General features: G+C 42.0%; 1 protein-coding gene across 1 annotated transcript in view; it reads right to left on the bottom strand.

The window, feature by feature from the left end:
- Window positions 1-6341: 6341 nt before the first annotated feature.
- DOCK5 (dedicator of cytokinesis 5) overlaps window positions 6342-17723 on the bottom strand; it is a gene marked incomplete at both ends in the record, with an annotated part of 208018 nt that continues 196636 nt past the window's right edge. Inside the window, 5 exons of the mRNA XM_079706756.1 lie at window positions 6342-6446; window positions 7035-7138; window positions 8096-8234; window positions 8905-9073; window positions 17020-17186. Coding sequence (XP_079562882.1) covers window positions 6342-6446; window positions 7035-7138; window positions 8096-8234; window positions 8905-9073; window positions 17020-17186 — 684 coding nt within the window. The remainder of the gene's footprint in view (window positions 6447-7034; window positions 7139-8095; window positions 8235-8904; window positions 9074-17019; window positions 17187-17723) is intronic.

Genomic DNA, 17723 nt, shown 5'->3' with positions numbered 1-17723 from the left:
GGGGACACGGGTTCGTGCCCCGGTCCAGGAAGATCCCACATGCCACGGAGCGGCTGGGCCCATGAGCCATGGCCGCTGAGCCTGCACCTCTGGAGCCTGTGCTCCGCAGAGGGAGAGGCCACAACAGTGAGAGGCCCGTGTACCGCAAAAACAAACAAACAAACAAAATCTTTGTGGTAGTTAACACATTACAAGAGGAAGGCCACACACCCATTTATTTAATACATCCTGTTGGGAACATCAGTTTTCCTTCACCAGAGCATGTCTTTGGGACAATTTCTTCAGAGGTAGGTGTGGGCCTCTCTGACTGGGATGTAAAGATGATGCTCATCCAGCTCCCCGATGCTGAAGTTAGAGGCTTGGGATGAACATGCTGAGTATCTGATTCTCAAATGGCTCAAGTGACTAAGGGGAAGGAGAGAAAATGACCACTTTATTAAAATTATAAACACTTTCCTGAATCTGAATAACTTCTAAGTAGTCCGAAACCTTTCAAAATAAAAAATGGGGAAACATAGCTTCAGAAAAAGTCTGCAGCCTTTCAAAATAAAGGATGGGGAAACATACCAAATGATACATTGTAATGAGACGAGTTCTCAAACATACATCGCTTTAAATGATCAAGTTACAGAAAGAACGGCTTGAAGATAGACCATTTTTAGCAAAAGTTTTAGAAGTTGTAGTATCCTCAAGGTGACTGGAAAAAAAGCTAAGAATCACTGCACAAGATAACAGCACGTACACATCTTGACAGTGGAAGATGCTCTAAAGTAGTATTTCTCAATGGGGACCCTAGATTCAAAAAGATTCCCAAGGTTTATTTGACTCAGAGTCTCTGGGGTCCAAGCCATCTGCATTTTTAATAAGCGTTCTGGTGATTCTTATGTACACAGACGGTGGAGCATCATTGCTCTGAAAGGCAATAAGTTGCACATGTTTTAAAGTACTAGGACACGTTCTTTAAAATAAAAAAAAATCTATGCACCAACCCAGGACTTAAGACAGTGGTGCTATTCTAACCGGAGTGAGGCTGCCCCCTTTCCAATGTGACTCACCACCAGCAGGGAGTTTAGGAAAAGCACCTTGAACACTGATTTGCTAAAGCTGTTATTTCCTCTAAGGCAATGGCTCTCAACCTTGGCCTGACATTGGGATAACATGGAGAGATTGAAAAGAAATACTAATGCCTGGGTCCCACTCCCTTCCTTTGGAAATTCTGATCTAAAATCCATTCCCATCCTTTCAATGTAAGTTATTTGATATACCTTTTAACCTCTTTATTTCCCTTTACCTCTGCCTAATTATCTGTGGTGAATGAGTGAAGAAATAGGCCTTATTTTATACTTACTTATTTAATACTAATCGTATTAAATAAATTGTTGTAAACTGTCAGCTCAGATGCCAAGGGATGAATGGGGTGTGGGTGGAGGTGAAGTAAAAACCAAATAGTTTGCGGTTTTTATTGCTTCCAGGCAAAGATGACTCTATGATCCCACAGAACAAGTTTAAACAAATAGGACCAGTAATGAAATGAGACCAGAAGAGATGGTGGGTGTGACGTGTCAATAAGGAAAAGTCCAGGAACGAGTTCATTTCATTAATACAAGGGTAAGAATCAACTAAATACACAATAAATTTTAAAATACAGTTCCATTTTTAATTTAAAAAATAAATAACAGCAAATGTGAACAAAAGTTTTCTACTTCAACGCACATCTTAACTGTTCATGTTTGAAACCCGACTAGTTTACAAAATCAAGGCAACTGAGCTTTTGACAAAGTTTGGGTGAACAACTCACAAAATTTCGCTACTGGATGAATCTGGGCAGCATATAAAGGAGACAAGCCTTAGGCTGGATTGTAGGAATCAGCCTGAAGTCATCAACTTGAAAGGAAACCTTTTTCCTTTTGTAGGTTAGAATGGATGGTTCCACTCTCAACCCACCCAAAGAGCAACTTACCTTTTCCAATTTAATTTCACAATCCGACTTAGTCATGGAGTATGGACCTAAAAGCCTTTGAAGAGAAACTTAGTTTTATTCTGACTCTCTTTTTCATTCACTTAGAATAAAAGCTAGGGCTGAAAGGATTCTAAAAATCATGTAACCTCAAATATATATGATTTCATGAGGAAACTGAGGTCCAGGGACTGACTACAAATTGACCTGCCCAAAGGTACACCCGTCACAGTCTTGTTCTGTGTTGATGGTGGGGTTTTTCTCCCCTTTTCATTATAGCTGAGAAGTGAGGCCGTGTGAAGGGCCTTCTAAATACCTTTTATAAAATGACAGCATGGACACTAGGGAAACTTCTGTGGGGCTGGGAGTAGCCTGTGGATCTGAGAGGTGGTGACATGGGTAGACACTATTGTAAAAGTGCATCCACCTGTACATTAAGATTTGTGCCCTTAACTGTATGTAAGTTACGTCTTTTTTTTTTGGCTGCGCCGTGTGGCTTGCGGGATCTTACTTCCCTGACCAGGGATCGAACCCGTGCCCCCTGCAGTGGAAGTGAGGAGTCTTAACCACTGAACCGCCAGGGAAGTCCCAGTTATATCTTAATTTTAAAACAAGAAATCACCCCACGATCTGGGGGCAAGCAGAGGGGCAGGACCCTTGAAGCTTGGGAAGAGTTAGCAAAGAGAGATTGTTATCTCAGATCCTGCTTTATCGCTGGTTTTGTCTTAGGGATCTGAGGGTGGCAGTTGTTTTTAAGGGGGCTCCCTGACAGGGGAAAATGACTGTAATTCTGGAATCGAGGCATGACGGTGGAGGAGGCGGGGGGGAACCCATGGCCCAGGAGCCTGATTTAGGGTTTCCCTTTCCTCTAACCCCACTCTCCTGCCAATCCAACAGCACACCGCAGTCCTTATATCCCGGGGCTGTTCCCTTAGAACACACTGGATCGCCAGAGCCTGGGGCTCTAGGAAGGTGTCTGGCGTTCAGTAAGAGCTTAATATATGTTGAATGAAAACAATTCTTGAAAAAAAAACATCTCGAAGCAAGACAAGTCACCAGGACAGAGAGAGAGGAAAAAAAAGGATTAAAAAAAAAAATCCCATAAACCAACATCCACAAAGGTTGTGACAATTTGGGGGTTACTTCAATACTTCACAGTTCTTATCAAGGAATATAAAGACCAGTTGTTTCCTTTTTTATGCCGTGCCCCTCATCTCTCCTACGTTTAAGGTAATCCTAAGGCATTTCTTTGCAGTTTTCCTCTTTGACTTCAGGACAGACATTCCTTAGGATCTTTTGTCAAATATAACTCTTTCTGACCTAATAGTTTCCCAAGGAGATGAACTGTCCAGTGTCCCCTGTGACCTACTATTCACAACATTACCTGGAATCCTTTGTACTCAGGCAGGAGAGATCTAGGATTTCCATGGATGTGAAAAGGGAATCCTATGGGAAAATGTTACGTTAAAAAAGGGAAGATATTTGCGGGCTTCCCTGGTGGCGCAGTGGTTTAGAGTCCACCTGCCGATGCAGGGGACACGGGTTCGTGCCCCGGTCCGGGAAGATCTCACATGCCGCGGAGCGGCTGGGCCCGTGAACCATGGCCGCTGAGCCTGCGCGTCCGGAGCCTGTGCTCCGCAACGGGAGAGGCCACAACAGTGAGAGGCCCGCGTACGGCAAAAAAAAAAAAAAAAAAGGGAAGATATTTGGGCACCGGTGTATCTGACCTCCCTAGCCTCTGACCAAAGAAAGACCAGGCTCACAACTCATCCCTACAGCTCGGAAGGGAGAGGCTTCAGGTTTGTTTCTTCTGTGACCTAGTTTACGTCCTTCTGTTTTAACAGCAGCCTGGAAAGCAGGGGTCAAGCCCACGAACCCCCTCCAGCCAGTCTGCCCAGCAACGTCTCAGAAGCTGCTCCAGGCACCACGTCAGCCCTGCAGACTCCGTCCCTTCCTGCTCTTTTCTTGCCACTTAAAACCCCCTCCAGGTCTTGTTTTTTTTTTTTGGCCGAGCTACGCGGCATGCGGGATCTTAGTTCCCCGACCAGGGATCGAACCCACACCCCCTGCACTGGAAGCATGGAGTCTTAACCACTGGACTGGCAGGGAAGTCCCCCCTTCCAGGTCTTATTAACACTTTGTCTCTAGTCATACATAATTATATAAGAGGCCACCTTTCAGAAAGGGACTGTTGTGTGCAGAACTAACCTGCACCCACCTTCCAAATTATCTTTGAAAATGAAAAAAAAAAAGGAACATCAATCATGCTCGTGGAGAGCTCCAGATCTTACCCAGGCCCAGCAGAGACAAGAAAGGCACATCTCGTGAGGACTTACGTCACGTATTCGGTCTCACTTGAACCCCAAGGCAGCTTGCATGGTAGGGACGGTCCCCATTTTGAAAGGTGAAGACATGAAAACTCAAGACAATTTCAAATAATTTGAGGGAGTTTGCAAAGCTGAGAGAGGACATAGCTGGGTTGATTCAAACCCCAACGGGTGACTTCCAGAGCCTGGGTTTCTTCCCATTTCATCACACCGCAGGTGCTCCTGCGTGGAATGAAGGAAAAGAAGGCAGCACTTTTTTGTTTGGTTTGGTTTGGTTTTTTTTTTTTTGCGGTACGCGGGCCTCTCACCGCTGTGGCCTCTCCCGTTGCGGAGCACAGGCTCCGGACGCGCAGGCCCACGGGCCCAGCCGCTCCACGGCATGTGGGATCCTCCCAGACCGGGGCACGAACCCGTGTCCCCTGCATCGGCAGGTGGACTCCCAACCACTGCGCCACCAGGGAAGCCCCGAATGCAGCACTTTTAAATATGCACACGCGTGTCTTGAGTAACCTTGGACACATCTCAGAGGTTTTTACTTCCCTGACCCTGTGATGAATTCACATGGCTCTCCTAAAAGGGGTGAAACAGACACACGAAGATGCAGGCAAGCAAACCCAAATTCTCAGACGTGAAATCTCTCTCTCTTTCTTGTCTACCTCGAAGGAAAGGGGACCTGGCCAGGCTGTGGAAGAGCCCCTGGTGAGCACACCCACAGGTTGACCCAGGGCATCCACAGTCAAAAAGGCTTCTATTTTGCCATAAACACCCAAACAGTATAGAAACATCTGAGACATTTCCAGTGTTGTTCCAACTAGGGGTAGGGATTGAAGAATTTGTCAGGGTTGTCTTCTAGAGATGTTACCTGGGTATAACCTCAGTGAGCAAGCTGGGTTCTTAGAAAGAATCTGTAGTAGGATTTTCTGTGTTTAGCTTCAATTTCCTTATCTACAAAATGGGGGGAGGAGGGTGTCTGTATGAGCTTTAAGGCCCTTCCAGCTCAAAAGGTCTTTAACTTTGTGTGGCTGTTTGTGTATCTGGTGGTAATATTTGATCCTCTGAAGCACCCCACACTTTTTCTTCTGAAAAGAGGACTGACATGAGTACCATGAACATGGCATCAAATTAATTCCACAATCAAGAGAAATAAATAATCAAAGCGAGATATTGCACTGTATTCTCCAGGGTAAAATCAGGTTGCAGACAGGGGCTGCTGAGCCATTCCAATGGGATCTGGAAGAGAAGCAGTTCAATCCGGACTTCTAAGTCCCTTATATCCAGTGATTTGAGCTCAGAGGAGGTAACAGGACAAGGAACTGTGTGCAAAAGACAGAGCCTCAGGAGTCCATGGTAGGAAGGAGTGACTGCCATGCAGTTAGGGCCAGTCGGGAGTGTGAGGGAACTCCTGGCGCGGGGCGGAGGGGAGGAGGGCAGCTTTTCCATGTCACAGGTGGGTGGGGGGACGCAGGTGCTCAGGGCTCATGACCGAGTCCATGTTCGTTCGATAATGATAGCCATTCATCCTTGAAAGCAGCCAATCTCCATTAAAAAGATGTTCTTTTCCACAGAGGAGACACAGGAGACCTCAGAAAGATAGATGATTCCGGCTGCCAAAGTACTTGATGTTGGTCTCTTCCAATATGTTGTATGGAACAAGGTATGTCCACGTGAGAAAACTACGTCTTAAGCACAGCTTTTCAGAAGCAAAGCAAAAAATTCCTCCAAGGAATAGGTTACTGGGGTTTTCCCACCACCACTGAAGAACTTATCCAGGCTTTCGTAGACCCCAGTGGCACCGTGCTGGAGGCTGAAATGTAATAATGGGGAGGGAGAAACACGGGGCACAGCCGATTCCGGGACTCCTCACGGACTGGAGGAGATATGGCGTGGCCTCGGGCACGGATCAAAGAGAAGCTTTCAAAAGAATGAAACCAGTTTTGAGCTGGTGAACCTCAACCCCCGATGAGCAGAGGCGGCCAGCAGGGGACCCACGCGATGAGGACACTGCCTCCCGGAGGCCAGCTCCCAGGCATCAGAGTTCCAGAGAGAGGACCAGATCCTTACTGGGATCCAGGTTCAGAAGAAAGGATGCCCGACTTCCGAGCTTTTGGAGGTGGAGGGGGCGGGGCTTTGGCTTCTCTTCGGACAGGCAGTGGGGCTGCAATCTGGTGGAGCAGACATACGAAAGGAGAAATGAGTCTTACCTTTCTTCCTAATGCTGCCTTCTACTCCACATTTCCAACATTCTGCGTTAGCTTGTCACTGATCTGAGTTTATCTACACAGACTTTGCAAGGTGAAAAGGGAAATTAGACTGATTCAATCTCCCGCTTTCCCTTGCATTAATCAGATATACACTAACACTGCTATATCCCCAATACTTGGCGTATATATAGTAGCAACTCAATAAATTTGTGTTGAATGAATGAAGGAACCCCAGCGGAGGCCCCTTCCAGAATGACTGTCACTCACTCAGAAGTAAACTCCTCAGGTGTGAAGGAGAACTCACTTCTTATTTCACTCCCCCCGGGGCCCGGGGTGAGGTACCTTCAATCTGATGAAAGGTCTCCTTGCATATTTTTCCTTCCCATTGAAAATTCCCCTCTCTTTATGGTTTCAGGAATGAACCAAGAATCGATTAGAGGGACAAACTGATGGGAAAACCTGCCTACTAAACATCTTGGGAAATCCAATGCTGCATTCCCATGAGCGGGAGGCTCTCTCTGGCCCCAGCGTCTGCAGTCACACCCCTACCTCTGTGGAGTTCCTCTGGCTGCTCTCGTAGGGCTTGCTTTTGGGTGGAGGGGGAGGTGGGACTGTAGCCATCATCAGCCCGTCTGTTGGCAAAGACGGAGAGCCTGGAAATGACACAAAGTAGATGAAGGCAGAGAGAAAAATTCACCAAGGGATCTCATGCCACTTCTGCTGACCAAGGTAACACCTAAACCCACCTGGTCAAGCAAATTGCTATGGTCACATTCTACAGTTTCTGTGGACAGAATCAAGACCTCTTATGCCTTGGGATAGATGTAGCACCTTTCATTTATCTGAAAGCTTCACCAGAAGTTCTTAAGCAAAAATCTCACTTTTTTGTTGAAGGTTTTTACTCTTAAGCTGAAGATGAGACTATTTTCTAGAACTTAGGGTATTACTTTGTTCTCTGATATATCCCAAGTCCTTAGAAAAAGCATCTATCACATACTAGGTAGTCAATAAATATTGGTTAAATTGAACTGTCATAGTTTTATCATTTAAAGGGTGCAATATCCACTTCCTCCAGGAAAACTTGTCTGATTATCTCTGACACTCGGCTGACGACTGTCTCCCATTTGATTTGAAGATTCACCCCTCCATCATTCCTTTGTACTAAGCGGTCCTTGTAATTCTTCTCAGGCTTTGTGTATTGCTGAGTCCACAAGCCTGACTGTAAGTAGTCTATTGAATGGGTCTATTTCTTGTCCTTATTTTGGACCCTTCTCCATATAAAGTACACAGCTATCTGCCCAACAGTTCCAAAGTTACTCACTTCCTGTCTAGTCCTAGTCCAGATCCACCTCGTTTATACCATCACAGTTGGAAAAGGGGCAGTGAAACCCTGTGGCCCCCTGTGTAAAAACTTTAATGAGTCTTAGCAACCTAAGGATTCCTCGCCAAACCCTAATCGAATTGAATTATACCCACTACCACTGAATTGAACCTACCTGACGATCATCTCATACACCTTGTGGCTGTCTTGGTTAAAAATGGCCCAGATTCATCAACATACACCATCCTCTAGTAAAATGAATAGAAGGGGTGTCTACAGGAAGACTTACTCAGGGTCCTGGTCGCTTTCGGAGTGAGTGGGGGTGGGCTCAGGGGTGTTGACTGAGGCGGGGAAGAGCCATGAAACGGTGTCAGCCGATTGTCCGACAGCTGGAGACTCTTTGGCCTTTGTGCTTTTCTGGCTGGGCTCTAGCAGCGGGGGTGGGGAGAAACACAGCAAAACATTCTCACAGGGAGGCATGCTGGGCCCATGCATGCTCAGAACAACTTTAACAGCAGAGCAGAAACTGTTAAAGGGCAGAATTCCAGGAGCCCTTTCTAAGCTTACCGCACTGGCACGCTGGGGGCACCAGGGAAGAGACACTAACAGGGAATCACTGGACCATAGACTATTTTCTGGCCGGCCACAGACTTGATTGTAATCACAGTTGGACTGTGCCACTTAGGTTGGAGATGAGCCACCCTGATTCTCAGGGAGAGCAGGTCCTGCCACACTTAACAACTTGATGTGGCTTATGGAAGAATTAAGTACCTTTTATTTTTTTAAGCTAAAAGAAGGGACGTGACAATGTTTGGATGGGGTCATGGACCACAGTGGTGAGAACCACAACTCCAACCATTAATCCACGGGTTTATACTGTGCGTAAATCTTGTGCCATTATTGATTTAGAGGCTCCGATCTCTGTACGTGTTTTTCTTAGCACCATCTGAGATCTGACCCTACCCCAGGCTGCTGCGTCCTGAGAAACCATGCTAGGCTTCCGTCTGGTGACTCGCAGCTGTGAGGTAAATGGTGAAATACCTGGCTCCAGGGAAAGCAATGGCAAACTGGCAAATCTATGGTGTTTGTTTGTTTTACCATCAGATCAGGTTCTGATGCTTTCTCTGCGATGACCTGGGACTTGCTCAGACTCCAGTCTTTCCTCTTGAACTTGCTCATCCGGTTCTCACTGTCCTCTTTGAGGGACAGATCTTCCACTCTGGCCCCTGACGAGGCCCTGCGCTCCAAAAGGGGCTCCAGGATGGACCTAGCAGGGGTGGGGGAGGGAAGGATGGGGAGTTTGGGATTAGCAGAGGCAAACTAGTAAATATAGGACAGATAAACAACAAGGTTCTACTGTACAGCACAGGGAACTACATTCAATATCCTGGGATAAACCATAATGGAAAAGAATATGAAAAAGAATATATATATGTATAACTGAGTCACTTTGCTGTACAGCAGAAATTAACACAACATTGTAAATCAACTATACTTCAATAAATTTTTTTTAAAAAGGACTGACCTATCAGCCACGAACAAGGACAAAGTCAGGAAACACTGACAGTCAAAACCAATATATGTACAACTGATTCACTTTGCTGTAGACCTGAAACTAACACAACATTGTAAATCAAGTATACCCCAATAAACATTAAAACAAACAAACAAACAAAAAATGGACTCCAAAAAGACCAGGGGATATGACTCTACAGCCAAACCTTCACCTGTGGCATTGTTCTCAGGTTGTAATCTGAATTTCCAACTGCCAGTTGAGTATCTCAAGGTCTACGTGTACAGAAATGAGGCCGTCCAAGTATGGAAAGAAAATACTAGTGAATATTTATCTTATCTCAGGAAGACAAGGTCTTATTAAACTTAGAGGGAAAGACAGAGTTCACACAGTAAAAGATGAATAGGCAGCTTTATGTAGTGGATAATAGCACATTCTCTAGAGCCCTACAGCCTGGGTTCAAATCCTACCTACACTGACTTGGTGGGTGACCTTGGGCAGATAACCTTTTCATACCTCAGTTTCCTTATATGTGAAATGGGGATAATAATAGTACCTACCTCATAGGGTGATTACAGAATGCTTACAACAGTGCCTAGCATATAGGAGTACTCATCAAATGTTTTTTAATTACAGTGATAGATTTTCAAGCACCATAGTGAAAATGGATTCATTCAATAACCATAATTAGATGTTAATACACAGAGGAGAAGAGTTTGATGAGAAACAGGAGAGTCTCAAAAAATCTCCCCATAAATTGCTTATTAATTACAAAGGGAAAAATAGTAAGTACTATTTTAAAAATAGAAAATGGACCAAATCTTAACCACAGGATCAATTAAATCACTAGTAAGGGACAAATGGGTAATGTGCTTCCAGATATGATACCTGAAAAGGACATATCACACAGAAATGTATCACCTGAATCCCAAGCACAAGGAAACATCAGACAAACCCAAACGAAAAAGAATTCTATAAAATAACTGGCCCATAATCTTCAAAAATGTCATTATGAAAGACAAGGAAAGGCTAAGGAAATGATTTCAAATTAAAGAATAGAGAGACATGGCTAAATACAATATGTGATCCTGATTGGATCCTGTACCACAAATTGCTATAAGACATTACTGGGACAACTGACAAAACTGGAATATGGGCTGTAGCTTTAAGTTTTGGGTCAATGTCACATTTCCTGAATGTATAGGCTGTACTGAATGTAGTACGTGGTTACAATAAGACAATCTGCTTGCTCCATAGCCATGGCATGTGCAGCCCACTCTCAAATGGCAGACTGGGGGTTGGGGGGAGAGACAGAGAGGAATGATGTGGCAAAATGTAAAAACAAGGGGGGAGGGGTTAAAAACATACCTTTGTGATGTATAGATTGCTTACAGCTTCTAAATGGGTATTTAATAAGTTCTGGTTTAATTAAAAATTGGTAGATTTTACTCCATAAAAATGAAAAGTTTGGAGGGATAGGTCAACAGAGCACAGAGGATTTTTAGGGCAGTGAAATTATTCTATATGATACTACAATGGTGAATAGATTTATCAAAACTCACAATGTACAACACCACGAGTGAACCCTAAGTAAACTATGGACTTTGGGTGATTGTGATGTGTCAATGCAGGTTCATCAAGTGTAACAAATGTTATCACTTTGGTGCTGGATGCTTATGGTAGGGGAGGCTGGGCGTGTCCAGGGCAGAGGTACATGGGAACTCTCTATACTTTCTGGTCATTCTTGCTGTGAACCTAAAACTGCTCTAAAAAATAAAGCCTACTTTTTTTTTTTTTCCAGAAAAAGCTTTGATATGAAATAAGACAACATAAAAACAGCTATCAGCTTTTAGTATTTAAAAATTAAAAGCTTCTGTTCAGCAGAAAACATCATTCGTAAACTAAAACTATTGTACATATTTTAGATGGCAAATATCATTAATGTATAAGAAACTTTTACAAATCAAAAAGAAAAAAATATGAGTAGCTCAATTTTTACAAACTGTCGAAGGAGATAAACAGGTATTTCACGAAGAAAGAAATCCAAATAATTTTTTTAAAACTTAGTATCACTAATTATTAAATATGTAAATATTAAAAGGAGATCACTGGAGGGGGCAGACTATTTTTACATTTTATTATGGAAAATTTCGAACATTAAAAAGTGGAGAGAATATAATAAACTTTTTTTTTTTTTTTTTTGGCTGCGCTGTGTGCCATGCGGGATTTTAGTTCCCCGACCAGGGATTGAACCTGTGCCCCTTGCAGTGGAAGCATGGAGTCGTAACCACTGGACTGCCAGGGAAGTCCCCGAGAGAATATAATAAATATTATGTGTACATTACTCAGCATCAACAGTGATCAACTCATGGCCAATCTTATTTCTTATATACACCCAGTCATAGTCCTCACCCCTCACTGGGCTATTTGGAAGTGATTCTTAGATATCACATCTCATCTATAAATATTTCGGTGCATATCTCTACAAGGCAAGGATTCATCTTCATAACAAAACTACACTCCCATCATCATTCCTAAAAAAGTGAATAATTCTCTAACTTCATCAAACATCTAATCAGTGTTCAAATTTCCTGTCTCATAATTTTTTTGGCAAGTGCTTTCTTTGAATCGGGATCTAAACAAGATTCACTCGTTGTATTTGGCTGATATACTTCTAAGTCATTTTAAGCTTTTTAATACTTTAGGTCTCACTTTCTACAAAATATTTTGCCCTCTTCCATGAAGATACAGGATGAGAAAGTACCAGGAAAGTCTGGTTAAAGAACCACTGGAGTCACAATGGAAGATGCTTCTAGACTACAATTCTTCTTTCTTATTTCAAATTATTCTCTCCTTTTCTGAATATTCTGTTATTATTATTATTTTTTTAAAGATTACATGCCTGAATTTGCAATTTTTTTGGTATTTTCCAATTATTAGTATATTTAAGGGGAAGCCACTCACTATTATTTGTCTTAAATCTGTACTAATTAAAAAAAATCATAGAACTAAATTCCAAACAGACGCTTATTATTCTTAAAACCAACCAAGCCAAGTCAAACAGAAGTCAAACTTCAAACAGTAGTTGGTCAGGGAGGGGAAAAAAACCCAAAACAACAATCCAGTATTCTACTGGGTCTCCTATTACTTTACCTGTGAGATTGAGTATGAAGGTAAGCGTCTGTGGGTCATTAGATCTACAGGCAAAGATCTAGGCCCTAATGTGAGTTTCAGTAGGGCCTAATTATGAACCAAACTAAACAGTAAAATAATGATAGTGTAGTCCCACAGTGCCTGTGTTATTTTTTTTCTTACACTGACTATTTCAATGATTTTCCTGAAATACCAAAGAGTAATTTCTTTTCTAAAAAATTTTGGTTTGAGGCCCCTACTTTGCTGGAGCTCTGAACGTGTACTGAGTTGACCTGCTGTGCAAGCCCTTCCAGCTTCCCCTAACATGATGCACTGTGTTTCATAAAGTTATTCTCTTTCTGGGCCACAGCCTCCCATGTGCCAAACAGGATGGATACACCCAGCCAAGAAAGAAGTGAGCCTCTGCAGACTGCACACCCAATAATCACCATGAAAGTTCTAATGAATACGGTGACATAACACTGCTAATAGGAGAATTGAGGTCATTGGGTGTGAATCAGTTTGAGATGCTTTAAAGAAACATCCTGAATAAATGTTAGAAAATGGTATCAATGATGTCATCTTACTGGGCAAATGTGGGCAAGAGCAATAACCCACTTTGCCCGGGGTCCTGATATAAAGAGGACCCCAGTCACCTGCTCTCTGTTTACTGACCTAATGGATCAGCAATTATGGTGTCTCTGATTTTCAACAGCTGCCTAAAAACTTTTTTTTTTTGAAAGAGACAGAGTTTAAGAAAAGAGAACAGAACAGAACTTCTGTGCTTGCCACAAAGTAGGTAGTATCTCTTTACGGCATGAAAAAAATATAAATGGGGAAAAATAAACAAATGAATCAGGTATTATTTAATATTTTGAAATTCAAAAGATTAAAAATAGTCCAAATACCTAATATGGGTGACTATATTATGAAAAATTATATAGTCACTCATACATTGTATATGGCATTGCATATTGGCATTTGTGATATCAAGAATTGTAAAAAATATTACTCCCTGAATAAGTAATATATGCTTTGGGGAAGTAAAGCCTACACTCCATCTTAACCTAAAGGCTGAGAAGTGATCTGAGACTATATCCTAAATAATCGTAAAGCTATATGGACACATGTTTGTTACAATTCTTAATAGTATAAATGCACTTTATATTGATACAACCTAATTTTGTTTCCTTTTTCTTTTTTTTTTTTTAATTTTGGCCATACTGAGGGGCTTGCAAGATCTCAGTTCCTCGACCAGGGATTGAACCTGGGCCACAGCAGTGAAAGCGCTGAATCCTAACCACTAGGCCACCAGGGTACTCCCTAAATGTCTTTATATTAAATTTATAATGAACTTTTATGATTATCTGTTTAGAAACAGTGACAAAGCTTAAACATTCTATAGTAGGGAGAAGAATTACTTATGGCACATTCATATGATGTAATGGTAGAGAGCCATCAAAAGTGATAATTAAAAACTAATAATAAAATTATATAGCAATATGGAAATGCTTATAACAAAAAGACAAAGAGGAAAAGCAAATTACCAAACTAAATCTGTGCTATAATTGCAGCTGTGTAAAGATATCTATGTGAATGGTAAAGGGTAGATAAATAATTTTGAAAATAAAAAATATTTGAGGGCTTCCCTGGTGGCGCAGTGGTTAAGAATCTGCCTGCCAATGCACGGGACATGGGTTCAAGCTCTGGTCTCGGAAGATCCACATGCCACAGAGCAGCTAAGCCCATGCACCACAACTGCTGAGCCTGTGCTCTAGAGCCCATGAGCCACAACTACTAAGCCCGCGTGCCACAACTACCAAAGCTCACGTGCCTAGAGCCCATGCTCCGTAACAAAAGAAGCCACCGCAATGAGAAGCCCTCACATCTCAACAAAGAGTAGCCCCCGCTCGCTGCAACTAGAGAAAGCCTGCTGTGATTTCCAGGTAGAAGGCCATTTGGACAGGTTACTTTTGTGATTTGATTATTATAATATGGAATTACAAAATTATAAATAAGTGTTAAGTCAACTGACTTAACTTATATTCAACATTAAAACACACAGTGATGCTAAATACTCATCATGCATATAAAATTAAGCAATAGGTCACAAAATGGTACATGCCATGCTTTTCCACTTGAACACAATTATGAATTCACTCCTTTAAAATATTTTAAATTTGAACGTATGGAAAGGCACTCTATGTTTCTGGCAAGAAGGCTCAACATCAAAAAGCCCTAAATTCAATCCATAAATTTAACATATCCCAATAAAAATAACAGGATTCCAGACAAGATAATATGAAAATGAGCTACGTAAAACTAGCCAGGCAAATTCTGAAAAAAAATTACTAGAACTTTTAAAACCTTTAAAATCTATAGTAATTAAAACTGCATTAGAACAAGTGCATGAACCACACAGGTAGATCTAAGAAATGGGGAAAAAGTCTACAAACAGACTAAAGAACATATTGGAATTTGATTTTTTTATAAGGCTGACATTTCAAATCAGTAGAGAAAAGATGATTTGCTCACTAAATGTTATAGGAAGAACTGGGTAGCCAAGTAGGGAAAAAAAATTGGCTCTATACCTTACACTTTATACTAAAATAAGTGCAAAGAATCACAGATTTTATTATAAATAGTGAAAACCTAAAATTAGGCTTTTTGTAGTCTTAAAGTGAGGAAGGCCTTTATGATACAAAATCCAGAAGCCATAAAATCAAATATTAACTTATTTGACTGCATAAAAAAATCAGCATAACTAAATAAAAAATTAGAAGCAAAGTCAGAAGACAAAGGAAAAATTGGAAATATTTCAACTCTATCACAAAGGGTCAATATCCAACAGAAAAATGTACACAAAGTATCTGACCACAGTTCACAGAAAATAAAATACATACAAGCTAGTAAACAAATGAAAAGATGCTCAACCTCACACAAAACAAGAGGGATGAAAGAAAACCAATATGCAACCAAACAAAAGCCCTAGGCCAAGAAAATATGTTCCACCTATCAGACTGTTAAAAATTAAAAGGCCTGATAATACACAATTTGGTAGCAAGATGTGGGTGAACAGGCACCCTTGTGTGTTGCTGATGGGACTGTAAATGGGTATAATCTCTATGAAAGTCAGTTTAGGAATAATTTTGAAAACTGCAGCTATATATGTTTGACAGAGCAATTTCACCTCTGAACTTTTTCTCATATTGATATACTTGAATATTAACAAAATAATATTTTTTTTTTTTTTTTTTTGTGGTACGCGGGCCTCTCACTGTTGTGGCCTCTCCCGTTGCGGAGCACAGGCTCCGGATGCGCAGGCTCAGCAGCCATGGCTCACGGGCCCAGCCGCTCCGCGGCATATGGGATCCTCCCAGACCGGGGCACGAACCCGTATCCCCTGCATCGGCAGGCGGACTCTCAACCACTGCGCCACCAGGGAGGCCCAAAATAATATATTTTTAAGGTTACTCATTGCTATCACTACTGTGATAGTAAAAGGCTGAAATCAACCAAATGTCCATCAATAGACAATGATGGAGTGTATCACGGGTAGGGAAATCATGAGATGTCTGCAACTCAAAACAAAGAGGAGGCTCTCGCAGTTCTGAAATGGAATGATTTTCAAGATCTAGTCAGTGAAAAAAGCAAGGCAGGACTTCCCTGGTGGCGCAGTGGTTAAAAATCCACCTGCCAACGCAAGGGACAAGGGTTCGAGCCCTGGTCAGGGAAGATCCCACATGCCGTGGTGCAACTAAGCCTGTGCGCCACAACTACTGAGCCTGCGCTCTAGAACACGTGAGCCACAACTACTGAAGCCCGCACGCCTAGAGCCTGTGCTCCGCAACAAGAGAAGCCACCGCAATGAGAAGCCCGCGCACCGCAACGAAGAGTAGCCCCCGGTCGCCAACGCAGCCAAAAATAAATAAATAAATAAACTAATTAATTTTTTAAAAAGCAAGGCAAAGAGTATTATATGCTGTCATTTATAAACAAAAAACGTGTGACGAAGGATATATATTTAGGAACTGCTTCTGTACAGATAAAGAGCTGCTGGAAAGGCACCACGGACATGAACCTGAACGCTGACATCACTGGCCTCTGGAGAGTGGTACTCATGAGCTGGGAGTTGGGGACTGACAGGAGGCCTCTCATGATATGTCCTTTTGTACCTTTGAAATTTCATATGTGATTACATTGCCTACTCATAAAATAAACTTAAAAATTATTTTAAAAAATTGAAACAAAAAATGTCAAGCAATAACTACAAATTATTCTGAAACAAACAAAATAGGATATGATTGGCTGGGTCATAGGGTGTGATAGCATTATGGGTGATTTTTTTTTCCATTTTTCATAACTGTTGCTACTATCAGCTAAATAATGATATTCCTCATGATGAAGATGATGAGAAAGACCCAAAAACTAATAACCCAGGTACTGTGAATTATTTCCCTTACGAAGATGATGCATCCACACTGACCAAGTCTCACCTTGGGGACCAAAGGCAAACATTAGGAAGGAGTTAGCTCACCCCTCCTGGCAATTAAAGATCGAAGCCTTACCCATCAGATCCTGGTCTGGAAGGAGCATTATCAGATGAGTTAGAAGAGCTGGAGATCACAGAGGAAGTCACCGAGGTAATGGACAATCTCCGCAGTGTGGACGACATGATGTAGGGGAGCACCATAGAGCCTGTGCGGTTTTGCTTCCTCTCCGTCAAGTTGGGCGGCTAAAGGAGACATGACCCCTCATGGTTAGCTGGCTTGGAATTCAGCCCTTAGGAACTGGCACAGCCCCTGGTGGTTTGTGGTGAGTGCCCACCTGTATTGGGGTTGGCACCCCAGTCTGATGGGTTGGTGCCTGTGTTGCGTCGGTTGTTAAATACTGCAAATACTTATATTCTTTTTTTGTAGATTGAAAGATCTTATTGACGTATTATTTTGTTTATTATAATATGACATACGAGATATTTTGTAACTGCATACCACAACATCCTGACATTTAAGCATCTAGGTTGTGAGTTCATTTTCTGTATATTAAGCAACTCTCCATTTTTTAAAAATTTGTTTAAGTATAGTTGAGTTACAATGCTGTTTTAGTTTCTGCTGTACAGCAAAGTGATTCAGTTAAATATATATATATTTTTTCCATTTCATATTCTTTTCTATAATGGTTTATCACAGGATATTGAATACAGTTCCCTGTGCTGTACAGTAGGACCTAGCTGTTTATCCATCCTATATATAATAGTTTACATCTGCTAATC

The sequence above is a fragment of the Hyperoodon ampullatus genome (assembly GCF_949752795.1).
Source record: "Hyperoodon ampullatus genome assembly, chromosome: 6".
Taxonomy (NCBI): domain Eukaryota; kingdom Metazoa; phylum Chordata; class Mammalia; order Artiodactyla; family Ziphiidae; genus Hyperoodon; species Hyperoodon ampullatus.
The sequence above is the reverse complement of the archived record's forward strand: the minus strand, read 5'-3'. Positions and strand labels throughout refer to the sequence as shown.